The 26,858-nt window shown below is 60.6% G+C and overlaps 1 protein-coding gene across 1 annotated transcript in view; it reads right to left on the bottom strand.

The window, feature by feature from the left end:
* NIBAN2 (niban apoptosis regulator 2) overlaps positions 1-18,234 on the bottom strand; it is a 31,796-nt gene extending 13,562 nt beyond the window's left edge. The window contains exons 1-2 of the mRNA XM_064468957.1: positions 18,019-18,234; positions 1,566-1,696 (exon numbers count right to left, since the gene is read on the bottom strand). Of these exons, the coding sequence (XP_064325027.1) occupies positions 1,566-1,696; positions 18,019-18,073 (186 nt within the window). The 5' untranslated portion in view covers positions 18,074-18,234. The remainder of the gene's footprint in view (positions 1-1,565; positions 1,697-18,018) is intronic.
* Positions 18,235-26,858: the final 8,624 nt, after the last annotated feature.

Genomic DNA, 26,858 nt, shown 5'->3' with positions numbered 1-26,858 from the left:
TGCTGCTGCTTCTTGCTGGCATTTCAGGTGCCTGAGCTACAATTCAGACCCCAGCCCAGCTGTCCCCCTCTGCCCAGGAGGGCCTCCAACCCCCAGTATCACTGAGCGCTGCATCCCCACGGAGGTAAAAAATAAATAACAAAAAAGCCCAAATGCCAGTTTCCAGCTGGACCTGCCTGAGGACAGGGAGGATGCTATCCTGCACCTTCTTGACATCCACAACTTTTTTTGGCATATTTGGGGAACGCAAAGCCCAGCTGGAAAAGATGCTCTCCCCAGCTCCTTGCAGAGCCACCCCACAGATATGCAGGTCCCCACGGCGTTTGGAGCCCTGGTACATCCCGGCTGGAGACTCTGCCTGTGCCCTGGCAGAGGATGGGCAGCAGATGGGACATTGTGCAAGAGGAATGTGCTATTTATACAGTGGTGTTTTAAAAGACTTGCGTGGTGTCCCTGACCTCCCCACCTCGCCTCCATTCCTCAGACATTCCCTGGCTGCTTGCTGGAGGTTTTTGATGAAGCAACCAACCTTGGGAGGGAGGTACCCCGTGGGGGGGCTGATGGCATCTGTCAAATTACGAGGAACCCAAGGGACACCTTGCCGCGGATGCCGGGCGCCTAGCTCCTGCCCAGGAACCTCCACACCTTTATTTTACTCAACACACACAGCACCCAGGCAGCTTTCAGAGGAGATGGGGGACGTCCAGGTGCCTGGGCAAGGTGTCAACTTTGTGGGTGGGCCAGAAGGACGGCCGCTGTGAGCAGCCAGGGCTCGAGCCTGATCTCATGGACGCAATCTCTAGCTTTCTTAAAAAAAACATCCCTTTGAGCCCCAGACTAAAACAGAAGACCATCCCCAGGTGCAATTACATCTCCTCCTGCTTTCAAGGAACAGCCACAGGTCAGCAGCTTCACCAACCCAGCCAGGGAGAAACCCCAAACCCCAAGCCCTGGCTGATGTGCATCTGCCTTTGGAGGCGGGAGGGGAGCCAGGATCTGCCCCCGGGTGCTGGAGCCACAAGCAACAAGGGGGGATGCTTGGAGACCTTTTGCTAGGCAGGAGACACATGGCTGCTGGAGATCAGACTTGGAGCCACCTCCTCTCCCCCAGTGGAGCCAGGGATGCCTGCCAGAAGTTTCCTACCCCTCCCCATGCATTTGCCTGGGATAGAGCATTGCTTGCATCCAGGAGCAGGAGGACAACAGCCCAGCATGCCCTGCTTGGGGCCTCGCTGGGCACAAGGGGGTCCCAGGAGCTCCCGCCAGTCCTGGCATCAAGCACAGGGGCTGCAGCCAAAAGTCAGCTGTACCCCTGCTTGCTGGGTGTGCTCATTGCATGGGTTGGGAAAGAAAACCGTCCCAGCCACCCCCGCCTGCTGCACGGACGGTGCACAACGCCACGGGGATGGGCCAGACCAGTGGCACAAGGGCTACATTCCATCCCGGCAGGGTGGAACGGGGAGAGGGATGTGCCCAGGCTTTGGGGAGGACACGGGCTGCTCACTGGGCGTGGGGATGGAGCTCCCCGCTGGCCCCAGGCCCCTCATGCAGAGCTGGGCTCTTACCTTGCGGTGGAGCAGCTGGGCCTGCGGCCCTCCGTTGCCTTCGATCTCATAGCGGACGCTGTTGAAGAGCGCTACTCCGTACTGCTCCTTGTAGCACCGGCAAAACTCCCCCAGCACCTTCCCTGTCTTCTCTGCAACGGGAGAGCAGAGCCACATTAGGAAGGGGCTGGATTTGGGAGACTCCTTGCTGCAGACCTCCCAGCACCCCATTCGGACACCCTGCCTCCACCTAACCCCCCCCCATCGCCATCCTGCCTGCCGGAGCAGGCTGTGGTCTGGGGCCACGGCCGAGCCCACTGCCCTCCCCGTCCAGCCCAGGATTAATTTGGGGTCAGGATGATCTGGTTTTTTGGCCTTTCACGTTAATGCCACGGATTCCTCTCCCTGGCAGGAAATTCCTGACATTAAGCTGCTTCCAGCGATGCTGACAGCTTCCCTGCCTTGTGCAGCTCCCCGGCCCCACTCCGACCACCTCAGCTGGCTCAGATTGGGGAGCAACCCCCATTCCCCAGCATCACTCACACCCACCCAACCCCACTGTACCCCCATAAGGGCCATCCCACAGAGGGGGTGGGCAGCCCCAGGCTCCGCAGCTGGCAATGCTCGCGGCCATGCCTGCAGCAGGGAAATTCAAATGGGAAAGGACAGCCTGGCCCCCACCATGCTCCCAACATCACTCCCCCTGCCCCCATGCGAGGCAGGGACCCCCACCAGGACCCCCGCCTGCAGACCAGGGTGAGCCTGGGGTTCTGGGAGAGCCTGAGCTGCCAGGTGCCCCCCTGCACCCCACACCAGAAGAGATCCCCTCCATCCCGCAGGCAGCCCTGAGGCAGCACCCTTCCCCAGCAGTCCCCCACCCTTCGGTGCATGGTGAGGGAGGACATTGCAAACCAACCCCCCAACAGCAGGAACGGTCCTTCCTGAGCCCGAGGGTGGCAGCCACGGGAACCCCTTGTTCCTCCTGGGGCACCAGCCACAACAGGGGAACGGGGCTGTCCCCCCAAACTCTGCCAGCATCCCTGCCCCACATGCACTCTGCCCCATGAAGTAAACCCTGTCCCATGCAGGACTCTGACCCACCTACACCATGCCCCACACAGCACCCTGCCCTCTCCCCTCCCCACCCCAGCTCCAGACCCCACATGGGGCTTCTACACCCAAAACCCCATCACAAAGCACCACACATCCAAGGAGACAACTTGCCCAGAGCTGCCTTTGGTGCATGGGGCCTCTACTTTGAATTTCGCTCTCAACTTTGCCCCAGAGCCTGTGAGAAGGAAAGAATTTTGAGTCACCTCCAACTATTTCTGTCAGTTCAGCCTCTGCCAGAGCGCTGGCGATGGGCGCGGGGAGGAACGATGCTGGCTATGCATCCCCAGTACAGGAGCCAGCACGATGCTGGGGGCATGAACCCAGACAAAACAGACCCTCACGCCAGCCCTGGCAGTTCGGCGGGAGCCAAAATCTCCAGCAGCAGCCGCCCCGGAGCCACGCTCACAGCCAAGCTGGCGCGAAGGAGCAGCTTGCTCCAGGGTGCTGCAAATCCCTGTGGGATGAGCAGCTCCAGAGGAAAATGCCGCCCAAGGATGGTGGCTGGGGGCAGAAAAACTCATCCCCAAGGAGATGCTGGCACTGCCAGCACTGCGACGGGAGCAAACACAGCGGGCCAGCATCTCGTTGTGCCAGGGCTGAAAATCCCTTTAAATTTCAGCAACCTTTTTTCGTGGCAAAGAATGAGACGCCTGCTTGTCCCAGCAGAGAAATTCCTCACCCCCAATTTTGGCATTTTCTCCTGGAAAAGATAGAGCTCGCAGTCATGCTGCGCTTGCGTCCACGCCGCACCTCTGTTGCAACTCCCGTCTATGAAACTGTATGATTTTGGCTGGGGCTCTGGGCAGCGATGCTGACAGCTGAGATTTAAAAGGACATTTTGAGGTTTCATTCCTCTTCAGTTCATGGGAAAAAAAGAGACCCCGGTCCCTGGGCAGGCGAGACGGCTTAGTCACTCATTCTTCCCTGATTAACGACGGGGCCAATTAGGAGGTTTTAAGTAAACGGGAAAGCAAAAGTCAATTAGTTGCAGACATTGAAACAAAAGATTTGCAGTCAAATATCCAAGGTGACTAAATCTCCCCCAGCTCAGCAAGCCCTCCAGGGTGCAGAGGGGATGCTGGGGGGCCACTGATGCTCCCTGCCCGGTGCCCCTGGCTGCCCACCAGGCACCATGCTCATCCCCAGGAAAGCGAGAGGGGCAGGGACCTGCGGGAGGGTGAGGGAGGTGGCCAGTGGCGTGGCAAGTGGGCGACGCAAGGTGACGCCAGATTTGGCAAGATGTGGATGGCTAGTGGTGCTACACCCGGGCTTTGCTTGAGAACAGAGGATGAGAAGTCCATGCTGATGATGCCAGTAGGTGTCCCGACCACCCCACGCCCGTGGCACCCTGTGTGGATCTCAGGTGTCCCACATGGGAACCAGCTAAGCCACCCACTGGCTCCTTCACCAGGCTGAATAAAACCTCCTGGCAGTGCTGGGGGCTACAGGGAGCATCCCCCCGGCTGCATGACCAAGGCCACCCACGAGCAGCCATCCCTCTATGAGCTGCTTTGGCTGCACGTCCAGCCAAGAGCTGGAAGGGTTTGGGGATGGGTGGCAGTCCAGGGAGCCGTGTCCCCTGCCTCCCCCTGGCCCCTTGCCTGAGCTCCCCCCCGGGCCGTGGAGGGTTGAGGGAGGGACGGGGCTTGTCTGGCTCCCTCCCAGTCAGTGCCCTGTCCTAGGCGTGGGCTCAGACACCCACGGCAAAGCACTCCGGGTGCACACGCAGGGACCTCCCTGGGTGGTGCCGGCTGTCCCCAGCCGCCTACAGACAGTGCTTTCCCAAGCCTGGTGTTTGCTCTGGGACCACTGAGCTCCCAGCACTGACACCCTCCCGCGGCTCTGGGTGCCGCCACCCTGGTCCCATCACACCGAGCCGTGCAGAGGCACCGCTCACCGAGCAGCCGGGGTTGCCAGGCCAGTGCAGGGTTCCTGGCAAGGCAGGGCAGGGGGGAGCCACCAGCTTTGTGGTCACAGAGGGGTACCAACGGCACCCACCAGTGCCTGGCTCAGCAGGAACCCCAGCACCTCCTGATCACAGACTTCATCTGTTCCTTGGCCTCCAGGTTCCCCTCCTTCCCTCCCCAGCCGTCCCCATGACTAAGCTGCACGTGGCAGCTGCAGGGGGAGATAAAGGGGCTCTGCAGCAGCCAGCTTTGCACAGGGAGGGCAGAGAAAGGGCTCTGGGCATCCCAGCAGCCAGGCAAACACCCAAGGCCCGGCTGGACCAGGGGCTGGGTGAGATGCAGGGAGCAAGGAGTAGGGTCCAGCTGTGCCATGTCAGCTCCATGTCCCCAGCTACACTCCAGCCCTCCCTGCCAGGTCCCCAGGGACCCACACACCCTCCCCATCGCCCAGCCAGCCAGCACTGCCACCGTGGGCACAGCAGGGCAAGCAGCTCCTGGGAGGACACCCTGGCAGGAGGACAAAACAGGCAGCACAGGTCTGCCCTTGTTCCGGATGACGCCGGAGGAGGACCGTGGAGCCTGAGGCTCGTCTGGGCGAAACCAGCCGGGAGAGGCGGCTCCTGCTCCTGCCCACCCCCCCGACCAGTCGTGCCACCGCAGCCGTCACCGAGCCCAAAGCGGCACCAGCACAACGGCATAGGCTGGATGGGAATGCAACAGCCCTGAAGCAGCTGGTGCTGCTGGTGATGCAGGTTGCACCCCAAAGGCATGTGCAGCCCTTGCGTATTGAGAGGTCACAGCCCGGCCAGAGCAGCCCTGGTCCAGTTTTAGTCCCTTTGAACCGGGAGGTGGATCTCACCCTCAGAAGGACTCTAAAAGCCATGGCAAGCTGCCCAAGTTGGTCCAGCAGCCTGGACTGGCTGCATCCTGCCCTTGGAAGCATCGCCAGCACCACCAGCAGCCCCACACATGCACAGGCCAAAGCAGAAGCCAGCTCTTATCCTGAATTCCCATATGACGAGGCCAGCCCCAGCTCCAGCACCTTTTAGAGCAAAGCCAAGGGATAAAAACGAGCCATGAGCTCCAGGTCTAGCACAGAGACCTTATTGCCCAGACAACAGCATGGACAGCTTGACCGTATCCTTCCCTCCAGCTACCTGTATTTGCTGCCTGCGGTTCATTTCATCGCAGTGGGGAGACCAGGGCTCCAGAAGCACCATCCTGCAAGTCCCTGGCCTGCAGAAAGCCCTGCCAGCACGAGTGCGTGGCTGGAGCTAGTTTTCCTCACTACCCTCAAAATCATGTGAAAATGAGAGTGATGCTTTAAATAGCCACGGCCATGACTGGCAGAGTCAGCAGATCAAGCAGTGGGGAGGTCAGATCCTGCACAGGTTTTGCTGCAAAGTTTGCTCGGCCCCCAGCCAACAGCAGTGCCCTTCTTGCTCACCATCCTCCTAACACATCCATGACCTATGGAGGTATCTGCAGGATCAGGGCTGCTGCAGCATCACAGCACATCCCAGGTGGGACAGAGCCTGGCAGGGACAAGGATGTGGCTCAGCCCGGGTGGCTCCCCAGGGCTGGGGACCATTTTAGCCTCCCCTAGCACTGGGCTGAGCTGCACACCACCAGGCAGGCTTTGTCAGGGATGCTCAGCAAAGCTGCTCTTCAGATGAGCATCCCCCTGTACTCCTTCAACGACACCCAATAAGCTGAGGTTGGAGATGGCTGTTCCCCATTCCTGACTTGCCAGGATCTTGGGTGGGCAGAGGGTGCACTGCTCCTCTGCACCCAAAACAGCCCTCACCGCTGCGTGCCTGGCAGCACCCGGGCCGTCCCTTTGGGGATGCAGAGCTGCCTCCTATTCCCTGTCTCCCCCCAGGCCGGCCTGGCTGGCCTCTGGGGTGTGGCTCGTGTCCCCCCAAGGGACAGGGGGTGCGTCCCTGGGGAGGCATCCCTGCAAGCATGCATGGCCGGGGGGAGCACCCCGGCTGCACCTGGGGAACGGGGCTCTCCCAAAAGCACTCCACGGGGCAGTGCGGGGATGGCAGGCACTGGGTGCTCTACGGCTGAGCTGCAAAGTGGCACAAGTATCCACGCACACCCACACATAAACATGCCAAACACACACACACATGCACAAACATACACACACACACGCACACTCATGCACACCCACGCACATGCACACACACACACACACGTACCCCCCAGGGAGGCTGGAGAGTCTGACAAATCCAAGCAGGAACAGTCATCCCTTCAGCCCACATCCCGTTTTGCAAGCCCAAAGCCCCACGTCCCTCACGCCAGACGCACCCTCCATAGCCCATGTCATCCCTCTGCTGGTACTTAAATATACTTGGTGGGGTGAGGGTGCCTCTGAAATCCCAGCCTTCCCCAGGAGCTCTGCTGGGAGCCCCCCTGGGTTTATGCAGCTGAGATGAGTGGGAGCAGGAGTAGCAGCTGGGAGCAGGGTGCCCAAGAGCTTGTGGGATGCTGTAGGGATGCCTCACTACAGGCAGGAAATTCTCCCCTGGTCCAGAAAAGAAAAAAAAAAAAAGAGAGAAAAAAAACGGAAAAAAAAAGACAAAAAAGCTCTTTGAAGCCAAGCCCCTGGGCCGGCTGAGCCATAGCCCCCGCACTCATGATGAAACCTCGCCTGGCTCATTTCCCCTGGCCCCCATGGGACAGCCTGACTCAGTGGGGCTGCAGGAAAGCCCCGGCTCCCCCTGCCTCCATGCAGGCATCCCCGTGTCCCCTTGCCACCACTGGCACAGCAAGGGGCTGATGGCACGGGGGTGTGTTTGCAGAGCAAGGGAGGAGTGGACACCCGGGGGGCCATGCCATCACGTCCCTGTGCTGGGTGCCCCTACCCTGCTGAAGGTCCCTCTATGCCATGGTGGTGACGGCCTGTGCCACGGCAGCGACGGCCCGTAGGACATCCCGCTGGGAGGGGACCCGTGAGCAGTGTGTGCTGGCCTGGCCACACTTGCCAAGGCTGCCAGGGAAGGAGTTAATCACTAATTTAGCCAGTAAATGATTAGCAAGTGTGGGCGGGTTGCTGGGGGGAGCGCAGGCTCTCGGCAACCCCAGAGTGGGTGGCACTGACAGGGACATCCCCGGGGCTGGCATGCAGTGCCACCAGCCCAGCCAGCTCCCACCTCCGGGAGGCAAGAATGGACAGAAGCTGATTTCCACCCAGATACAGGCAGCAAAACTCAAAGGGCCCCTCCATGCCCACCCACCGGCCCTGGGGCACACAGGGGTGCTGGTGCAAGGCGGCAGGGCACTGCTCACCAGGACAGCCCCGCTGCATCCCCAGCTGTCCCCAGCGTGCAGGGGAACGGCCACCCAGGCAAAGGTTCCCATGCCCGCCGTGCGACGGGGTGGTGGAGCCACCAGCATCCTGCCTGCGCCCGGCTGGCAGGAGGGGAGCCGGGGAGGACGGGCAGTGCTGCGACGCACACACTGCCCAGAAAGTCACCCAAGCGCCAGCTTTCCCATGCAGACCCCCTGCCTCCACCCTGCCCCTTGGGTCCTGCCTCAGGCTGCTCCAGTTCTTCCAGGTGGCCCAGGACAACGAGGCTCTTCCAGCAAGGGAACTGGGGACAAGGCCACCACCACAAGGAGGCTGATGCCACCGGCTGGGCAAAGGGTGCCCGGGTAATCCCTCGCAGTGGGGCTGCTCCAGCAATCCCACACTGTTGCCTGGTCTAAATGCCCCCCAGGGGGGGTTCCTCGCTGCCCCTTGGTCATCCCAAATCCTGGCGTTATGCAGACAGCACCAGCATGGCAGGAACAGGGTGCACAACTGGATGGGGTGCATAGCACAACAGGGACAGGCTGCACAGCACGCCAGGGATGGGGTGCTGAGCCAGACCTCAAACCAGCAGCACCCTACGAGCTCTGAGCACCACCCACAGCCGCGGAGCTGGGGAGGGGTGGGCTGGGAGCGACCCATGGATCCCCACTGCCGGCTCGCCCTGCTGCAGTGCCAGGCCCGGCTCAGTGCAGGCTTGTCCCTACGAGATTTTAGGAAAGGCAGCGTGACAGAAGACATGACGGCTCTGGGCACACTGAGCATCAGCAACGCAGCGACAGCCACCAGAAGGGACGGTGCAAGAGGTGCCACTGTCAACAGGGCACCAAGAAGAGCCGAGAGCTGCTGCATCTCCCTGCAGGGAGCCAGGCGAGCATGCCGTGGCACCAGTGGGTGCACCCAAAGGGTTAAGCTCCAGCCTGCAGTTTAGGGTTTCAGGAATTTGAATCTGGGTTCATTGCCACCCAGAAAACACAAACTGCTTCACATGGGCCTGACTCAGCTGGGCTGAGCATCCCTCCTGGGAGGGGGGTTTCCAGCCCAGGCTCCCAGGGCGATGCCAGGGCTGGGGGGGTCAGGCACTGGCTCCCCACCCAGGAGGACACGGTGACAGAAAAGGAGCTGAAGGAAGGTTTGTTCCTCTTGAAAGTAAACCCCAGGGCTGACCTGGTAGCACTCCATATTGCCCCCTCTCACAGAGGCCAGGAGAGAATGAAACAGGGAAAAACAAATTGCCAGGGGGCCGGAGAGCGAAGACCAGGGACAGTTTCCCTTCTTACCTCCCTGCACCCAAATGCACCCTTCACACAAACCCACCCAAAACCAGCCCCAGGCATTTCTGCTCCAGACTGCTGTTAGGATTTAGACTGAGCTTATCTGGCACGAACTGGGAGCGGAGGCTGCTCCGGGCGCCTGCCCTGGCTCTTTGCGCACTCCTCTGATGCCTGCACCAGGGCACAGCTCAGCACCGGGGGGACCAGGCAGGGCAGGGATCACTGCCTGGCTCCAGCACTACCCCAAAATCCATCGGGAATATTTCCAGCTACAGATCAGCTCAGAAGCACAGTCCAGGTGGAAAGGGGAGGCGTCCTGCCACCCCTTGGCAGCAGCCCGTGTGGCTCTGCGGCCGGCAGTGCCGGGGGTGAGCTGAGCAGCCGGCTGCCCTCTGACTCACGCTGTTGCAGGGAAGGGTGAGCAGGATGGGGGCTGAGCGGCAGGAAGGGATGAGGCAGCAGAGCCTCAGAGGAGAAACCAGATGGGCCCAGGCCTGAACCAGTTCATCCTCTCTCACCCTGCCTTTGCCACGCATGGCTCTGCCCCCGGATGAGTCAGAAGCGCCCGTAGTACCAGCTCCGGCTGGGGCACCCGTTGGGGACATGGCTCCCTGCTTCGTCGCCTGCAAGGTGCACCCTTCAGCACCCAGCACCATCCCCCATCCCGACTGCTGGCTGCACTCAGTGTCCCTGGGGATGTCCCCGGAGATGCCCCCGGGGGGGGGGTCTGTCCCCACCATGGCAGCACCCACCCCGTCTCCCAGCACCGCGCCCAGCTGCAGCCGTTGCACAACGCCGCTCCCTTCCCAGCCCAGAGCAAACAAACCTGCCGAAGCAGAGCCGTGCCCTGCACGGCCGCAGGAGGATCCAGAGCAGACCACGAAATCTACGGGGCAGAAAACGAAGCAGCACATTCAGCAGCAGCTCCTCAACCTAGGAACAGCCAAAAAAACCCCGATGGCGTTCTCGACCGCACTTCGGACGCCCTTCACCTGCTGCTCCTGCTCTCCAATCCCGGCCACGAAGCCAGGCTCAGCCCCCTGCACCAGCCCCGCTCCCGCAGCTTGGGGCCGCATCCAGCCCAGCGGGTGAGGGATTAGCGTCCAGCTACGTGCCGGCGGGTGTTTTCCCGCAGTGTGGATGCCGGTCTCCTGCTGCTCCCCGGGAACAAGGCTGTTGCAGGGCTGCGTGTGTGCGAGGCTCTGTGCAAGGAATGTGCATGTGAATAACAAACAGCGTTCGGGGCCTTTGAACATCTCCAGAATGTTTTTTTTTTAATTTGAACATCTCAGAAGCCAGTCGGGGCTGGACCGAGCCCAGGCACGGGGCAGTGCAAGATGTCTGCCGTGAACCTCCCTGCCCAAACAGCCTCCGAGAGATGGGGGCAGGAGGAGATCCCAACTGCCCTGTCTGATCCAGGCAAGACCCTCCTGCCTCACCCCTTCCCCTTTGAGCAGTCCTGCCTTCAGGGGTGATGCTCCAAAGCCACGGGGTGCAGGTGCCCACACAGGCACCCAAGCTGGGCTAAACCCACCCTGGCCCAAAATGCCACCTGCCAGGCGGGCACAGGGAGCAGGTTCCAGCCCACCAGAAGAGGTGACTGCACTCGCAGGACAGTCAGGATACATCCCACAGGCAGGGAGGAGGCTGTGGGGAGATGAAGCATCCCCGTGGAGCAGCTTGGCTCAAGCTGGGTGCCATCCCCAAATGCCTGTGCTGGACCAGGACCCACTGCCCTCATCCTGGCTGCAGTCACATTACCCCACTTGTCCCTTGTCCCCCAGGGTCCCACCTGTGCCTGGCCAGGCTGGAAGAGAGCTGCCAACCCTTTGGGGCTCACCCCACGGCGGGTGCTGCCCTGCAGCAAGGTGAGACCCAGCAACAGCCCTCCCCAGATAAGACCCTGCTCATCCACCAGCACCGGCCCAGCAGCACTGCAACCGCTCCGGCACGGTGCAACGCCCACCGTGGCTGAGTCCACGCTGGGTCACAGGCAGTGGGGTGTGGGGTCATGCACCAGTAGCAGCGGCCTTTGGGCACCTACCTATGTGGGGGCCTGCGGCACCTGGCAGCTGCTGGACCAGGGGGCTCCCCAGGGCAAAGAAGCCAGATCAAACTTGGGCATTTCCAGGTCTCTAGTGCTCCAGGTGCTGGGGACAGCAGGGGATGGGTAGTCCTTGCTTGGGGATGTCCCAATAAACACTTCTGTGCTCAGCAGGGGATGAGCAGCTGGCCCCCTCGTGCCGCCCTGTGCCCAGCCCCAGGGAGGGGAGCTGAACCTGGCACGCTCTCCCTCGCCGAGCTGGCTGGTGCCAGTGGGAAACCCAATCCAGCACTGCGGGAGGAGACCAAACAAAGACTTCTATGTACATCCAAAAAAAAAAAATCCAACCCCAAAACCCAAGAGGTATTTGAACAAAACTGCCCTGAGCCTGTTCTGGACTCTGCCACAGGCTCTGCTGCTGGGGGGGTTTCCTGTGCCCAGTTCACCCACGGGGCTGGGGCAGGACAGAGGGTCTCCACCTGCCCCACAGTGCCTGTCCCCCACCATGCCCCCCACACCGGGCAATGCCCTGGCCGAGGTTGGCCATAGGCTCAGTGTCTCCCACGGCTGAGGATGCTCCAGAAGCACCACGGCCCCTAGTGAACCACGGACACCCTGGGCTGGCGAGCACCTGCCCCGTGGGGCTGGCAGCCAGCGCCCAGCAGCATGGAGCACCACCAGTGCCTTCCTCGCTGCAGGAGGGTGGGCATCAGCTGGCAGAGAAAAGTGGCTCCTAAGCAGAGGCAAGGCAGGGGTGCTCCCAAAGCAGGGATATTCCCAGTGTGGGGTGACTCCCAAGGCAAGGCTCTGTCCTGGTCTCAGGTGATGCCCTGCATATGTTGGGATCAGAGGAAGTGACTCGGGATGCTTTCCATGGCTGAGCACCACTGCTTCGGGTACCTGGGAGCTGGAAGCTCTGCTCACCTGCCCCACACAGCGGTACTGAGGTCACCCCAGCTTTGGGACATGTCCTTTCACGCAGGGAAACCCCCCAAGGGGCATCACGCCTAGCGCTGAGCAGAGCTGGCAGGGAGAAGGAGCCAGGACAAGTGTCCCATGCCCCAGGAGCCACCAACATAACAGGAGGAGAGGGGAGGTCCTGCCCTAGAGCAGAGCATCCCACCCACCCTGCTCCATGGGGACATCCCATCCTGGGGACTCACATAGCGGAAGGGTCTGAGCCCCCCAGAGCAGAGCTGGGAACCCGGCTGCAGACAGGGACAGATCCCTGCCAGGGAAGGGCAGGACAGCATGGAGAAAGGCACCATACTTTACCAGCCAGAACTGGGACCTGTGCTGAATGCTGCTGCCCTTTCCCTTTGAAAAGGGGGAAAAGGTGGAGTTTTACTCCTTCCTCCCCCTCCAGTCCAGGAGGCTGGGAGGAAGTCTGCTTCAACGGGTAGCTGGGCTCTGCCCCTTCCTCTCCTCCTGGCCCCCTTGGCACTGGGCTCTCCATAGAGCTGGTGCAGGCACATCCAGGCACGGGGCAAGGCCCCAGGGCCAGCCAGGGGTTGGGGTGGGGACACAGCTGCTGCTTGGGGATCTCATGGCCGGCCACCATCTGGGCTCTGGGAGCTGAAGCCCAAGGGTGCGGTGATGCTTTCTGCAAACTGGGGGGACCAGACCTGCATCCTGCGCTCAGCCTCATGCTGGAGAGCTGGTGCTCGCCTGCCTTCAAACCTTGCCCCGGCAAACTCCCATGGATAAGCACCCCTGGATCCCTCCAGCCCTTCTGCCTGCTGAAAAGCTCCGAGACGCACAGAGCCCAGGGTCCTGGCTGCGTGGCAGGCAAGAGCCCCATCCTCCCAGCAGACAGCTTTCCAGCTTCCCCCCATCTCCCTGCTCAGTGGGAGCAAGGGCAGGGCAGTGACCAGCTGCGTTGTGAAATAAAGCCTGGTCACAGGATGCTTAAGAGGGATGGAAATGGGACGGGTGGGTCCGATGCTGCTCCTTCCCCACAGGCTGGGAGCAGGCTCCTGCCCGCAAGGCTCTCCATGGGTCTGTCCATGGGACCCACCACCCACTGCATCCCCATGGACCAGGGCTGCCTGCACGCCTAACCCTGGGTTCTTTCGGTGACTGTCCCCATGCCCACATGGCACCGTTGCTGTTCCCAGCGTCGGGCTGGACCGGCAGCACCGTGGCTGCAGCAGAGCCATGGGTGGGAGCCAGCAGCCTGCTGCAGCCTGCTGCGGGGCTCAGGCAGTGGGACAGGAGCCCATCGGTCCCTGGGAAGGTGGGACAGAGCCCACAGGGGGTGTGCCAAGAGGTGCCGAGTCTCCCTGGGCTCAGGGTCAGCCTCTGCAGCGAACTGGGGCAGAAGGGAGGCAAAGGCGTGGGAAATCCCAGCTCTTAGCTGTGATTCCTTTGCTGGCTCCCTGCAATGGGTTTAGGGGTGTCTGATACTGCAGTGTGGGGTAGTCCTGGTCTGGAGTGTGTTTTTGTCTCCTTGGGATGACCCAAGGGCCCAAGAAGATCTCCCAGCAGTGATGCTGACTCTGTTCCTCCTGTCCCCAGCCCTCCTGCTCCCGGGCAGAGCAGGGATGCCCTCCCTGCGTGCCCCAGCTTGCTCAAGACAAGGCCTTTGGGCAAGCCCTTGCTGGGGGAGGCAGGGAAAGCCCCCCCTGGGAGGGAAGGCAGGCTCTGCCCCAGAGCTGAGCACAGGGAGGGCTGTGAGGGCTCCCACCTCCTGCCCACGTGGGAAGGCCACTGGCACAGGAGGCCCCTGCAGCCAGTGATGTCCCCTGCCCCAACACGCTGGCTCTGAGTGAGCCCCGTGCCCCGACATGACGGCTGCAGGTAAGCCCTGGCTTGCCAGAACCAGCCCTTCCCTGCTGGCAGGGAGCCCTGACATGCCAGGGGAGTTATTTATTTCACGATGAAAGAAGACACACACTTTGTTATGAGAAACCACTCCACATCTCCAGCACAATTGCAGCGCCGATCCCCCAGAGCCTCCCTGCATCGGTCCCACCCCAGGGCAGGGTGACGGTTTCAACCTCAAGACCAACCCCAGAGCCCATCACCAGCAACCACTGCCTCCTGCGCTGACTAGAGCTGATCTGTGGCCAAGGCTAGGATGAGCGTCACACTTAAGGAAGCCACAGCAAGCCTCTTCCCGCTGCTGGCAACCTCCCCCCCTGTGGCACACCGCAGCCAGGCACCTTTCAACGTTTGCCGGGCACCTCCGGAACCGACCCAGCAGCCCATCCTGTCGGCACCCAGCCTCCCAGTAGAAGGATGCCCCTTGGCAGCATCGGGGATATGCAGCCACCAATGCCCAACAAGGCTCACTGGAGAAGAAAGGCTGTGGGTCCAGCACCAAGGGTGAGGCTTGGTGTCACCTCTGCCACCTTTGTGTGAGCTGGTGTCTGTAGAAGTCCCAGCCCAAATTAACATCTGGTTTATTCAGCAATTAACGGGCTGGCAACTCCCTGGAGATGCCAAAACAAGGTGTGAGCTCCCAGGGACCCTCTCTGCTCTGCCGCCCACCTCCCCATCCCTCTGGCCATGGAGGCACCTGGCAGCTCCTGCTGCATCCGTGCCAGGTGCAGAGACACCCTGCTCCTGCCAGCCACACTCCACCTCATCCCCCTGGAGAAGGGGTCCATGAGGCTGGGACATGCTAGGGGAGGAGTTATTCCAACACGAGGGAAGAGCTTCATCCAGCCCCTTGCTGAGGGCATCTATTGCCCCGGCCAGGAGAGGACACTGCAAAAACCCAAGGCGCCCTGTGACATCTCAGTTTTCCCAGGAGCCCTGGCAGGACACCCCATGCTTGTCACCCTCATGTCCCCAGGTGATGGTGCCCGTGCTGGGTACCCTTGCACAAGGAGAGGGAGCCAGTCCCTGCCGAGCCCACAGAGCAGGTTGGGAGCAACTCCCAACCCACATTTGGGAGGAAGAGGAGGAGGAGGGCAGCCAAAGGGTGTTGACAAACAAGCTGGGTGACTCAGGCGACGGGTGATGTCCAAAGTAGGGCAGCAGAAGGAAGTACTTAACCGGTCATAGAGACCCTGGAGAAAGGAATGCAGGAGCTGCAGGCAGCACTGCCTGAAAGCCACCCCAGTGTAGATCACACCGGCTGGGCTGCCCCGTCAGCCCCAGCGCAGTGGAGCAGCCCCAGTGCTGACAGGGTGCTGCCTGCACACCTGCTCAGGCAGCAGGAGGGTGGCCCAGCCCCACCAGCCCCACCAATGGGAGGGAAGACCCTGGTCCTGAGCCGCCAACACACAAGTCACGCGTGCATGGCTCGCGACCTCCAGGAGACATTGGCATCTGCCTCACCACAGAGACAACCACCTGGGCGCTTCACAGCATGGGACCTTCACAGCACGGCTTTGATGGCAGAGATCCCGTTGCAGAGGGGACGGCACTGTGCATGGCATGGGAAGGCTTTTTGCCACTTCCCTCCCTTCTTTAACAACCTGCAGTCCTCAGAGCTTCACTCCCAGCATGGGGGAAGGATCTGGCTCAGGCTCTCACTATCTCCCCACAGCTTGCTGCGTGCCCAGCCATCACAGTTCTCATGGTCTAAGGGGGCTGCAGCCACGGGGGACATTGCCAAGCCCAGAGAGCTCCCACCCCTGCTGCAGTCAGGGGTCACATCAGCCTGGGCAGCTCCTCCAAACTCCCCAAAGTTGGGGGAACAACTGGGAAAAGTTGCTTGGAGAGGGGATGGATCCCTCCCTGGGTGCTGGCAGGAGCAGCGGCGGCAGAGAACAGGCCGAGCTAGGCAGGAAAACCCGGAGTTTTCCCCGCCGCGTTGCTTTACATGCCTGACAGCAAGTCGTGCCTTGCCTGTTGGGTTACGGCCCCTCCCAGCTCTGGGGGCTTTTCACCCAGCAAGGAGCCTGGGTGGAAAGCAGAGGGGTGCTTAGTGAACCCAGTGGGCTTCTGTCTCTCCCAGGGAGGTATCCCAGTACAGGTGCGGGTCCCCCCTACTTACTCCAAGCCTTCAGAGCTGCAGCATGGCACAGGACATGTACCAGCCCAATCTCCATATTCCTATTTCACAGGAATCCTAGTTTCCCTATGAAAATTCACCTGCAGCCCCCAGCTCCCCTGAGCATGGGCTGAAACCCCCCAGTGCAACAACTTGGTCCCTGCCAGGGTGCAACCATCCAGCTTGGCCTTGCAAACACCTAATTTCTAGCCCAGCAGAAACAGATTCCTACACAGGAAACCCAGCTGGGCTTTTCCTTGTTATTCTTCAGGATTAAGATCACAGAGCTTGGACAGGGAGCTACTTCTGTACGGAGAACCAGTAAAAGAGAGATTCAGGATGTGCTTTGGACCCGAACGCGCTGCGGTGAGCAGCCATGCGCAGACCCGAGTCGGTGCAGCCTCATGGATCAGCTGTGTTGAGCTTTAACTACGCAACACGAAAACCCCACAGCGCGTTACAAGCTCTCCTTCAAAGCTCGCAAACCTGCGGGCGTCCTGCTGAGCCGCATACCACGTAAGCATTCCTGCCAGCCGGCCCAGGACAGCCAGGCCTGGCAAGGTGGATGGGCTGCGAGACATCGAGTCCGTGTGCCGGTACCACGGCAGCTGTACCATGCTGCTCCATCGGTGCCGGACCCACAGCAGCTTCTTCCCCAAAGCCCTTGGGGAAAAAGGACTTCAGAGCTGCTCCTGTGGCTTTATGGAGGAGACAGAGGAAAGATACAGCAGAGCCACCTCCAAAACGCCGGCACTCCCCAAGCCCTTGAGCTCTCCGCAAGGCACACAAGGTCCAGCATGAAGCCATGCTCCTCCGTGCCACCAACTGCGTGCAGAATGACAGGGAGGGTTGCTTAACTCTGCAGAGAGGAGGGTTTTTCAGCCTGGGGAGCTGAAACTGAAGCCGGAGCATGAAAGGGCTCAGAGGTCAGGTCCTGCCTGCTTTGGAGTCCTGGGGAGCAAAGTGCCCTCATCACAAGTGACCCAAGGCTGCTCGGGGGGGCACAGCACCCCAACGGAGGGGTGACCCCACTTACCGGGTCAAGCAAGTCACCGCAGGCGCCAATTAGCAGCCCTGCCCCCCCGCCACCACCCTCCCAGTCATCACTTCGCACAAAACCGTGCCTGTACAGAAGCCATAATCCCACGTTCGGCCATTCCCAGGCGGCACTGACCAGACATCCTGCGCCGGGGGCAGAGGCGATGCCGGGCACTCGCCCCGGGACGGCCGGGCTCTCAATAACCACATTGTCACCCTTCCCCGTCCCACAGCGGTGGTGGGGGGACTGTGCTGGGGCAGGCCCGGGACATCCAGGGGTAACCCAGGGGTGCAGCCAGTGCTTCCCCCCGCCCCACAGCCCGTGGGGGGGTTTCCCCTAGGGATCCCCCAGCACCGCTAAGAGGGAGAAAGTTCATGTGGCGGCCCAGCCCCAGCAAACCCCATGTTGACAGCGGTTTCCCTGCACAGGACCCGGCTTGCCAGCATCTCTCCGGAGCCCACCTCCCCCCTTTCCCCCCCACAGCCTGGGGAAGCTCAGCGCATGAACACGCTGCCCGGTCTCCGGAGCCAACACAAACACCCCCGGCACAACCCAGCCTTTCATTTGGGAGGCAGACAGGCACCTCGGGTGGGCCCCCCCGCCCCCGGGCTGTGCCCAGCCAAGGGGACAGGCAAAAACACAGGGAAACTGCAACGTGGTGGAAAGCAAAAAAAAGTTAAAAAAAAAAAAAAAAAAAAGAAAAAGAAGAAGTTTAAAGTTCGGGAGAGAGGGGAAGAGGAGGCGGGCGGGCTCCCGGGAACGCGGCGTGTGTGTCCCCACGGGTTGAAGAGAGCGATGGGGAGGGGAGAGGGGGAAGCGCGGCGGGGGCTCACCCGCGATGTGCTGGCGGCGACCCTCGTCCAGGTGCGTGGAGACCACATCTCCCATGGCGAGCGGAGCCGGGCCGGGCCGGGCCGGGCGGGCGGCGGCGGGAGGAGGAGGAGGAGAGGAGGGAGGAGGAGGAGGAGGAGGAAGGCAGCGCCCGGGGCGATCAGGCAGCGCGGCGCCCCACGGCAGCCCAGCTCCGCCGGCCTCCCCCGGCCACTCCCCCCGCGCCGCCCCGCTGCAGCCGCGCCAGCGCCCCAGGGCAGCGCAGCCCCCGGCCCCCTCCTCCTCCTTCTAATTAGCGGCCCTAATTTGCTCTCTGGGAGATAGGGGAGGCTCACCCCGGGGTTCGCTGGGTGCTGGGAAGCGCCTCAACCCGGTGTTAATCCCCGCACGGCACGGCCGTGCCCCCCGCCGCGCACCCCGCAAGGCACCCACGCCAGCTCCCACGGCTGCTGGCGCCCGGCAAACCAGCTCCGTCTTGGCCCCGGCCTCCTCTTCCTCCTCCGCTCCTGACATTGCTTCACGGGGCGATTGCAACACCCGCTCCTCCCTTTCTACCTGCGCGCTCACGCCCAGGTCCTCAGCCTCAACCTTGAGCTCCTCTCAATGCCAAGGTGTGCCGCGCTGGGGAGGGCGGCCGTGGGAGCCGGCCGGGCAGCGGGGCAGAGCGGGAGGCAGGCGAGGGGCCCCTTTCCCTCCCCAGCCTCCAGGCAGCTCTCATCATGTGGGAGCATGAGATGGAAAAAACCAAGTTGCTTTAAAACACTCTTTGGCCATGGATTTTGGACTAGGAGCTGTTTGGCCCCACTTTCCCAGGGTAGGGGAAGCCTTGAGGGTGCTGGCATGTCCCAGATCAACCAGCATCACTGGGGAACTGGAGGGCGCGCTCATAGTTGGATACTAGCACCAGTAACACTCCACCAATCCAGCAAAACCCCCTCGCACGCTCTCCGCCAGGGCTGAAAATTGCCTGGCCGGATCCATGGGGAGCTGCTGGGCGGCAGGTGAGCTCCCAGGCCCGGGGCTGCTCGACCAGGGAGGGAAGCAACGGGGGCTGGGGAGCTGGAGGAAGCAGTGGAAAAGCTCCTCCTTCCTCTGCTGTTGCTGCAAGCTCCTTTCCCAAGAGCAACAGGCGGAAACAGCCCTCGCAGGATCCTCCGTGCGCTGCCTGGGCAGGATCCGGCCGGAGGAAAGGCCTTGCCTGCATCGTTCTCAGACCCCTGGGCACAGCGAGCAGTGGGGTGTGACCAAGGGAGGAAAAGGAGGAGGAAGGGGGAGGACGTGGCGGCGTGGCCAGAAAGTTCAAGCTGTTCCCAGCTGCAGGGCGGCTCCAGGGACTCGCTGCTGAGGTGGACCCATGCCTTGGGATCGCTCCGGTCCCCGGATGCTCCCAGGCTGCTGGGAGCCTGCGCTGGGCTGGGCAAAGCTCAGCTCAACTGCGGCCAGGTTGCTTGGCTAGCTCCAGGCCAGCCGGCGTGGAAATGGCTCTGAGGTTGTGCCGCGAGTCTTTTCCTGGGCTGGACTGTTTACCCGGCGGCGGGAGGGAGGAGTGGAGGTGGCCAGCCCTGGAGGGAGGCATCCTGTTTATCCTGCCTGAAATAGCTCTTCTCAGCCAGCCACAGCCTGCCGGGCTGGGGAGGGGGACAGCAGGCTGCTCACACCTCTCCCTGCCAGCTGCCACCCGCCCTGCCCCGAAATGATGCCCACCACCCATCTGGCACTAACACCCGTGGTGGGGGGACCGGGACGCTGTCACCCTGGCACCAAGCATCCTCCTGGGCAGGGAGGGATGCGGTGCTCCCACGCCAGGCCAGGCTCTGCTCAACAAACACTCAACACGAGGGCAAAGAGCATCAGGACATCAGCTGGCGTCCAGATACCACCCTGCATCTGCCCCAGCACCCATGGGAGCGAGGGCTTCTGGCTCTGGGTGGTGGCCAGGGGCTGCTGGGGCTAGGGTATCGCCTGGGCTGGGCTCCCCCCCCCCAGGATGCCCACCGTGCATCAGCCCTTTCCATCTTGATGTGTTTCTTACCCCTGCAAGTCATTTCGAAGGGAAAATAATTTCAAAGCTGAAATATTTACCTTTTTCTCTTTGCCATGTCCCATAAGAAGGCTTTACCTTTAGCAGCAGGCTTGTTTGCAGTTCGTTTGCCTGGCCAAAATGCTGTTGAAATCCAGGGATTCTCGTGGGAAATTTAGCTACAGCAAAATCTCATTTCCAATAGAAAATTGTTCCACTGGAGGGTTTTAAACACTTTCCCTAGTGCTGATCCCCAAGGAGTCTGGCTCTGAATTCATTTGGAAGTCTGCTTTAGTGGGGTGATGGTATTTAAAAGGTGGGGAAAATGCATCCACCTCCCTCAAATTGAAAACAATATGTGAATATCTACCCATGGTAATAACTTCATTATTAGAAAGCAAGCTTCATTCCTTTAAAAGAAGCAATATATCAAATATGATTTAGGCAGTGCACACACAGTCCTGCTAAATAGACTAAGTGGTATAAACCACTTATTTTTGAAAAATCAATGCACGTAAGCACTGGAGCACAACACGCTAAGCCATTACCTGTGTCTTTATTTCTTAAATAGAAAAAAACCCCACCCCTAATTAAAAGGTAAAAAATAGAGACCATTGATATTGTTGATTTGCAAACAGGAAGGTTCTATTTGTGGCATGCAGAAATAACATGTCAACAGAGACTGGAGGCTGCAACGCAGACACAGAGGCTGTTTCTGGGGCTCGAAAAACCACCTGAAGATGAGCACAACATCCCAGCACCATTAGTCAGTGCCGTGCGGTGACGCAGCGCCAAGCTTTTGCTGCATGCTGGCGGGTGGCAGAGGCAGGCTCAGCTGCTAAGGCTTGGGAGCGGGGAAGTAAAGGAGCTACCTGAAGGGTTTGGTTGTGATGGGAGGAGTTTGGAAGCTCAAAGTTCAGCAGCGGCATTATGTTGAGCGCTTCTCAATGTTTTCCCACATGGCCATGTGCAGAGGAGATTGTCCCCCATGCGGTCCTGGTCGGGGTTTCCTCCGTCCCCACCACCCCGCTGGGTGCCTGAGGAGGATGGGGACAGGGATGGGGATGGGGATTGTTCGTCCTTCTGCTGCTGCCAGCGTCTGCCTGCTGGCTCAGGCATTGCCCTGCTCTCCTTCCCGCATCCCCCTGCAAAGGCACCTGCTCTGGGTGATGCCATTGCTGAGGCTGGAGCTGAGTCCCGCTGGGTGCAGGAGCCTTTGGCAGCCCGGAGCAGAGGGAAACCAAACACAGCAGCTCCTGCACTGGAGATGATGCTCAAATGGGTCTATCAAGCTCGGCCCCATGTCTGCCCCTCTTGCTGGGGCTGCAAGTGGACCCAGCACAGACATCCCTCCCGTTAAAGACTGCACATACGGAGTTTTAAAAAAATATACCCTGATAAAGTCTAATCATCCCAGGTAATTACATCTCACTAAACAGGTGGAAATAATACTTATCTGCCTGGAGCTGGCTGAATTATCCTAACTTTGAAATGAAGGATTTCCCTCTGAATACAACCTAGGAGAATAAGCACTCTCATGGTTTCAGGCAGCTGCCTGGGACCGCGGCAATGGCAGCAGATGAGAGAGTCCCTGAATCAGCAAAGCCCTCAAAGCACATGTGAAGCCTGAGGCTGGTGCAGAAGTCCATCATAGTGAGCAAAGTACTCCAAACATTGCCTTCACCCTCCTGGGGAGTCTCCTGGATGATCATAATGTCCCAGTCTGCGTCCATGAGGGAGCATTTAAAAAAAAAAAGTTGATTTGGGATATTTTTATGCTCACAGCAGTCAAACCAAGCCTGCCAGGGTCTGTGTGCTCAGCTCCCGGCCCCTCCTGCCCCTTCAGCTGGTCCCCCTGGATTCGGTACCCATGGCAAGGATCACCCCTGCTTTGCACCCCTTGGACTTTCCATGCAGTTGTTACCACGGTGTAAAATCTGACCTTTCGGCAGCAACGGTGGTTGATGCATCTGCAGAGCGCTCAGAACAGGGTGTTCCCCATCATTTACCGCCTCCAGGACCTGCTGAATTCCTGCAACCACTAAATGCAGGAGTACTTTGCAGGATAAAGCTTTCAGCCCAGTAAATATTTGTTTCCCTTTCTCTGACATAAGGAGCAAGCAGCGGAGTTTTCCTTTCACTCTCATTGACCCTGGGACGAGGATCTGCTTTCACCTCTGCCCATCACCAGGAAACCTGATCGCTTTGGGGGAAGAGCCTGGGCACGCTTGTGAGCAGGAGGTGCGGCCTGGGAGTTTCAGGGTGTACCTTGCAAACGGAGCTGCATGTGTTTCTCTGGTGGCCCTGGCAGCCAGGCTCAGGTCCCCATTCATGGGGGGACAGCCACATGCAAACCCACCCAGGGTCATCTCTAAGGCCTCGGAGGTGAATATGTCCTGGTTAAAGGACTCTGCTGCAGCGCAGGGGCTGAGCAAGCCAAGGTTGGGCAGGAAAGAAAAGCACCTGGCAAACAAGGCTGTGGACGTGTCCTCCTGCTTTGCACCGGGGTCTGCTCGTCTTCGCGGGAACTGGTCTTGGTGCAATTCACAGCTGTAAAATTGCAGCAGTAAAACTTCCTTCTGCTGATAAAGCTGAGCCCTGCAGAGCAGCAGTGCCGTGCCCGTGGCGCTGGGGATGGGCCCCGTGGGTTGTTGCACCCTCGGTCCCACTGACCCCAGCGGGATTTGCTGTGCCGGAGCAGTGCTGCGAGATAACGAGGCGATTAAGCACTGCTGAATCAGGCCTGCCGCAACCCCGGCTTTTGCTGAATCAGGGCCGGAGCCAGGGCAGGATCAATAACCTCCAGCACCAGCTCCAGCCTGGGCACAGAGCCTCTGTGCAGAGGCATGAAAAGGACCAGCTCCAAGCCTGGCCTTAGCTGCGGAGCTACTCGGGACCCTGCAAAAAACCCCAAGCCAGTCCCAGGGGGCTGTGGCAGGCGGCGCAGGGGTCGGAGTGTGCCCGGGAGGGTCACCCCCACCCAGGCACTCCCGTGGGGGAGCACCCAGCCCGCCTGCGAGAGCCCCTCTGCAGGGAGGGGAGCAGCAGGGCCGGGGGACCGCAGCCCCCCGGGCCTGCAGAGGGCACGGGTGGAGGAGGGTGACTCATGTGGATCACCATTCCCCTCTGCTGGTCGGGACTGGGATAACTGGTTGCCGTCAGCCGGGCGTCGGCAGGGAGCCGGGGCCGACCCAGTGCAGCCTGTGGAGGGGGGGAGAGCCTGACTGCCCCCCGGCACTGGCATGGGCACCAGCATGGCATGGGACATGGGACATGGGACATGGGACATGGGTCATGGGCACTGGCATGGGCACCAGCACGGCATGGGACATGGGACATGGGACATGGGACATGGGACATGGGTCATGGGCACTGGCATGGGCACCAGCACGGCATGGGACATGGGACATGGGACATGGGCACTGGCATGGGCACCAGCACGGCATGGGACATGGGACATGGGACATGGGACATGGGCACTGGCATGGGCACCAGCACGGCATGGGACATGGGACATGGGACATGGGACGTGGGACATGGGACATGGGACATGGGCACTGGCATGGCCACCAGCACGGCATGGGACATGGCAACGGGCATCGGCATGGCCATGGGGCATGTTTGTGGGTACAGGCATGGGCAGCAGCATGGCATAGGCATGGGATATGGGGCATGGGCATGGGGATGGGGTACAGGCATCAGCATGGGCATGGTGTGGGCACAAGCGATACCTCCCCAGCCCTTCCAGCTGCTTGCAGGCTGCTGTGGGGACCCAGGAGGGGCTAGGGTCTCTGCCAGCTGCCCGGCTTTACCAAGAAGCCCATGTTGACAGGCACTGGACACCAATAAATGTGGGAATGATGGTCTCAGCCTCTTTGGATCCAGTGGCTATTCCCAAAGCAGTTCAGGTCAGATTATGGCCCTGGCTCTGCCCCTTGCTGTGGGATACTGTGAAGAGTGGTTTTCTGACCTGTGGGTTCTGCTCCGCTTCCAAACTTTGGGCAAGGACGGGGCATCACATCATGCAAGGCCTGGTGCTGGGTGTCTGCAGCCACCACTCTGGCATTTGCACTGGGGAAAGGGAAAAAACCATGCTTGAGCAGCGATGGACAGCTGGAAACAGTGGGAAAACCCAAAGCACAAAGCCTGGGCCCTGCTCCCACCCAGAGCAAGTATCTCTGCTCAACCATCACCCCTAACTGCCTCCAGCGAAAAAAAAACCGGACACTTGGAGATTATTAACCATGAGCAGCTTCACCCCAGGGCAGCTCACGGGGACGAAAGCAACAGGTGACGCTGTGCCCTCCCTGTCCCTGCAGCTGCATTTCCCTGGGACACATTCCTAGCTCTGGAGCAAGTCATTTGGCTTCATCGTCACCAGTTTGCCTCTGCCTGCACTGAGGGGGGGTAGAAGTGGCCTCCCTGTTTCACATCCCCTGATGGTGGATGCATCCCCCAGCCAGACGAAGCCTGGTGGGTTTCCCTCTCCCTGGGGCTCTGGAGGAGAGGACAGCCCCAGGGCTCACACAGTTTTGCAGAGACTCACCCTGCCTGCAAGCCAGCAGCCCCAAGGGAATCAGAGAGGGCCCAGGGGTACCCTCACACTCTCCCGTGGCTGTCCTGTGGGTGCTCCAGAGCTCCTACATGCACCCAGAGTGTGCCTGGACTCCAGGGAAGGTGGGCAAGAGGTCAGCAGGAGCTGCTGGTGTTCCCCACCCGAGTCCCAGCCCCAGGACCCAGGGAGTTATGGGACACCTCCATTTCTCCTAGTTAAACATGTTTCCAGCATCTTGACAGTTTTCAGCTGAAGTTTTTGGGTTGAAAAAGCCCAGTGAGGCCTCCCAGCCCAGATGCCTAAGGAGAGGATGAGCAAGGAGGGATCAGGATGTGGCCCCAGGGCTGCTCAGGAAAGCATCTCACACATCAACTCCCCCTCAGTGTAAAGACATTCTCAAACTTGTCTTTCAGGAAAACCATCTTCAGCCAGCACCTCCAATTTCTGACCCTGAGACCGGTTCCTCGTCTTGCCTCCCAGCTCCCTCCGTTATTTAGGCAGGGTTAAATCCCACGCCAAATGTCACTGCTCACTGTGGAGGTCCCAGCCACCAGACCTGGCCACCCCAATTCACATCACTTAGAATCATTAAGGTTGGAAAAGAACTCTAAGATCATCAAGTCCAACCATCAACCCAACACCCCCAGGCCTCCTAGACCATGCCCTGAAGTGCCACGTCTACACAGTTTTTGAAGACCCCAGGGATGGTGACCCCACCACCTCTCTGGGCAGCCTGTGCCAGTGTCTGACCACTCTTTCAGTAAAGGCATTTTCCCTCATCTCCAACCCAAACCTCCCCTGACGCAGCCTGAGGCCGTTCCCTCTCGCCCTGTCCCTGGTGACTTGGGAGCAGAGACCAGCCCCCCCCTCACTCCAGCCCCTCTCAGGCAGCTGCAGAGAGCGAGAAGGGCTCCCCTCAGCCCCCTCTTCTCCAGGCTAAACCCCCCCAGCCCCCTCAGCCGCCCCCCAGCACACTTGTGCTCCAGACCCTGCCCCAGCCCCGCTGCCCTTCTCTGGACACGCTCCAGCCCCTCAAGGCCCTTCTTGTCCCGAGGGGCCCAAACCTGAGCCCAGCATTCGAGGTGGGGCCTCCCCAGGGCCCAGCACAGGGGCCCCATCCCTGCCCGGCCCCTGCTGGCCACACCAGTGCTGACACAAGCCCGGGGGCTGGTGGCCTCCTTGGCCACCCGGGCACTGCTGGCTCATGCCCAGCCGGCTGTCAGCCAGCACCCCCAGGGCCTTCTCCGCCGGGCACTTCCCAGCCCCTCTGCCCCAGGCCTGGGGCGCTGCCTGGGGTTGGTGTGACCCAAGGGCAGGACCCGGCACTGGGCCTTGTTAAACCTCACACAACTGGCCTCGGCCCATCGATGCAGCCTGTCCAGGTCCCTCTGCAGAGCCCTCCTGCCCTCAGGCAGATCAACACTCCCGCCCAGCTTGGTGTCACCTGCAAACTTACTGAGTGTGCACTCAGTCCCCTCATTCAGATCATTGATAAAGATAATAAACAAGGCTGGTCCCAACACTGAGCCCTGGGGAACCCCACACGTGACCGGTTGCCAAATGGATTTAGCTCTGTTCACCAGAGCTCTCTGGGCTTGGACCAAAACAGCACAGGATGGAGCGAGGGGAACAGCCAACACCTCTCCCCATCCACCCTGATGTTTTTTCTCAGCTGCTCCCCTTCCCTTACCTGTGCGTGGTGTCTCGCGTGCATCGGGACCGCACTCGCTGCGGCTCAGCTGTGCTGGGGGGTCTGGGCTGTGAGGCACCAGCTTCTCACCGGAGCCCCTTGCAGAGGAGGGAAAGGCTCCTGGTGGTCTCCAAGGGTCTAAGGCCTGTGGCCAACAGCCCACGCTCCCTGTCTGGAGGATCTGCCATCCCGAGGCATTCTGCACCCCAGCAAATGCCTTCAAGTGGGAACCAGCCTCTGCCCAGCCCTGAAGTCAGCAGGCTCCTGGACGTCGGGATGTGGGCTCCCCATGTTTGGTGTGCCGAGCCCCTGCTGTCAGGAAGGCAACGTCAAAGCATCCATCCCACAAGCAGCCCTCTCCACACCCCACCAACTGCAGGACGTTTCTGTCCCTGCCCTCCCAGCACACACCTCCAAGGCCTCCGTCCCCAGCCTGGCACCCTGCCTTTGCCCACACAGCCGGCGCATCGCGAAGGTCAAGGTTTGGTTGCTGATTTTTCAAATGAAGCAAGCGTCAATCTTTCTTTCTTTATTTTTTCTGCCAGATGTGATGGATGCAAGACAACCACCCAGCTGC

This window comes from Phalacrocorax carbo, chromosome 18, assembly GCF_963921805.1.
Source record: "Phalacrocorax carbo chromosome 18, bPhaCar2.1, whole genome shotgun sequence".
Lineage (NCBI taxonomy): Eukaryota > Metazoa > Chordata > Aves > Suliformes > Phalacrocoracidae > Phalacrocorax > Phalacrocorax carbo.
The sequence above is the reverse complement of the archived record's forward strand: the minus strand, read 5'-3'. Positions and strand labels throughout refer to the sequence as shown.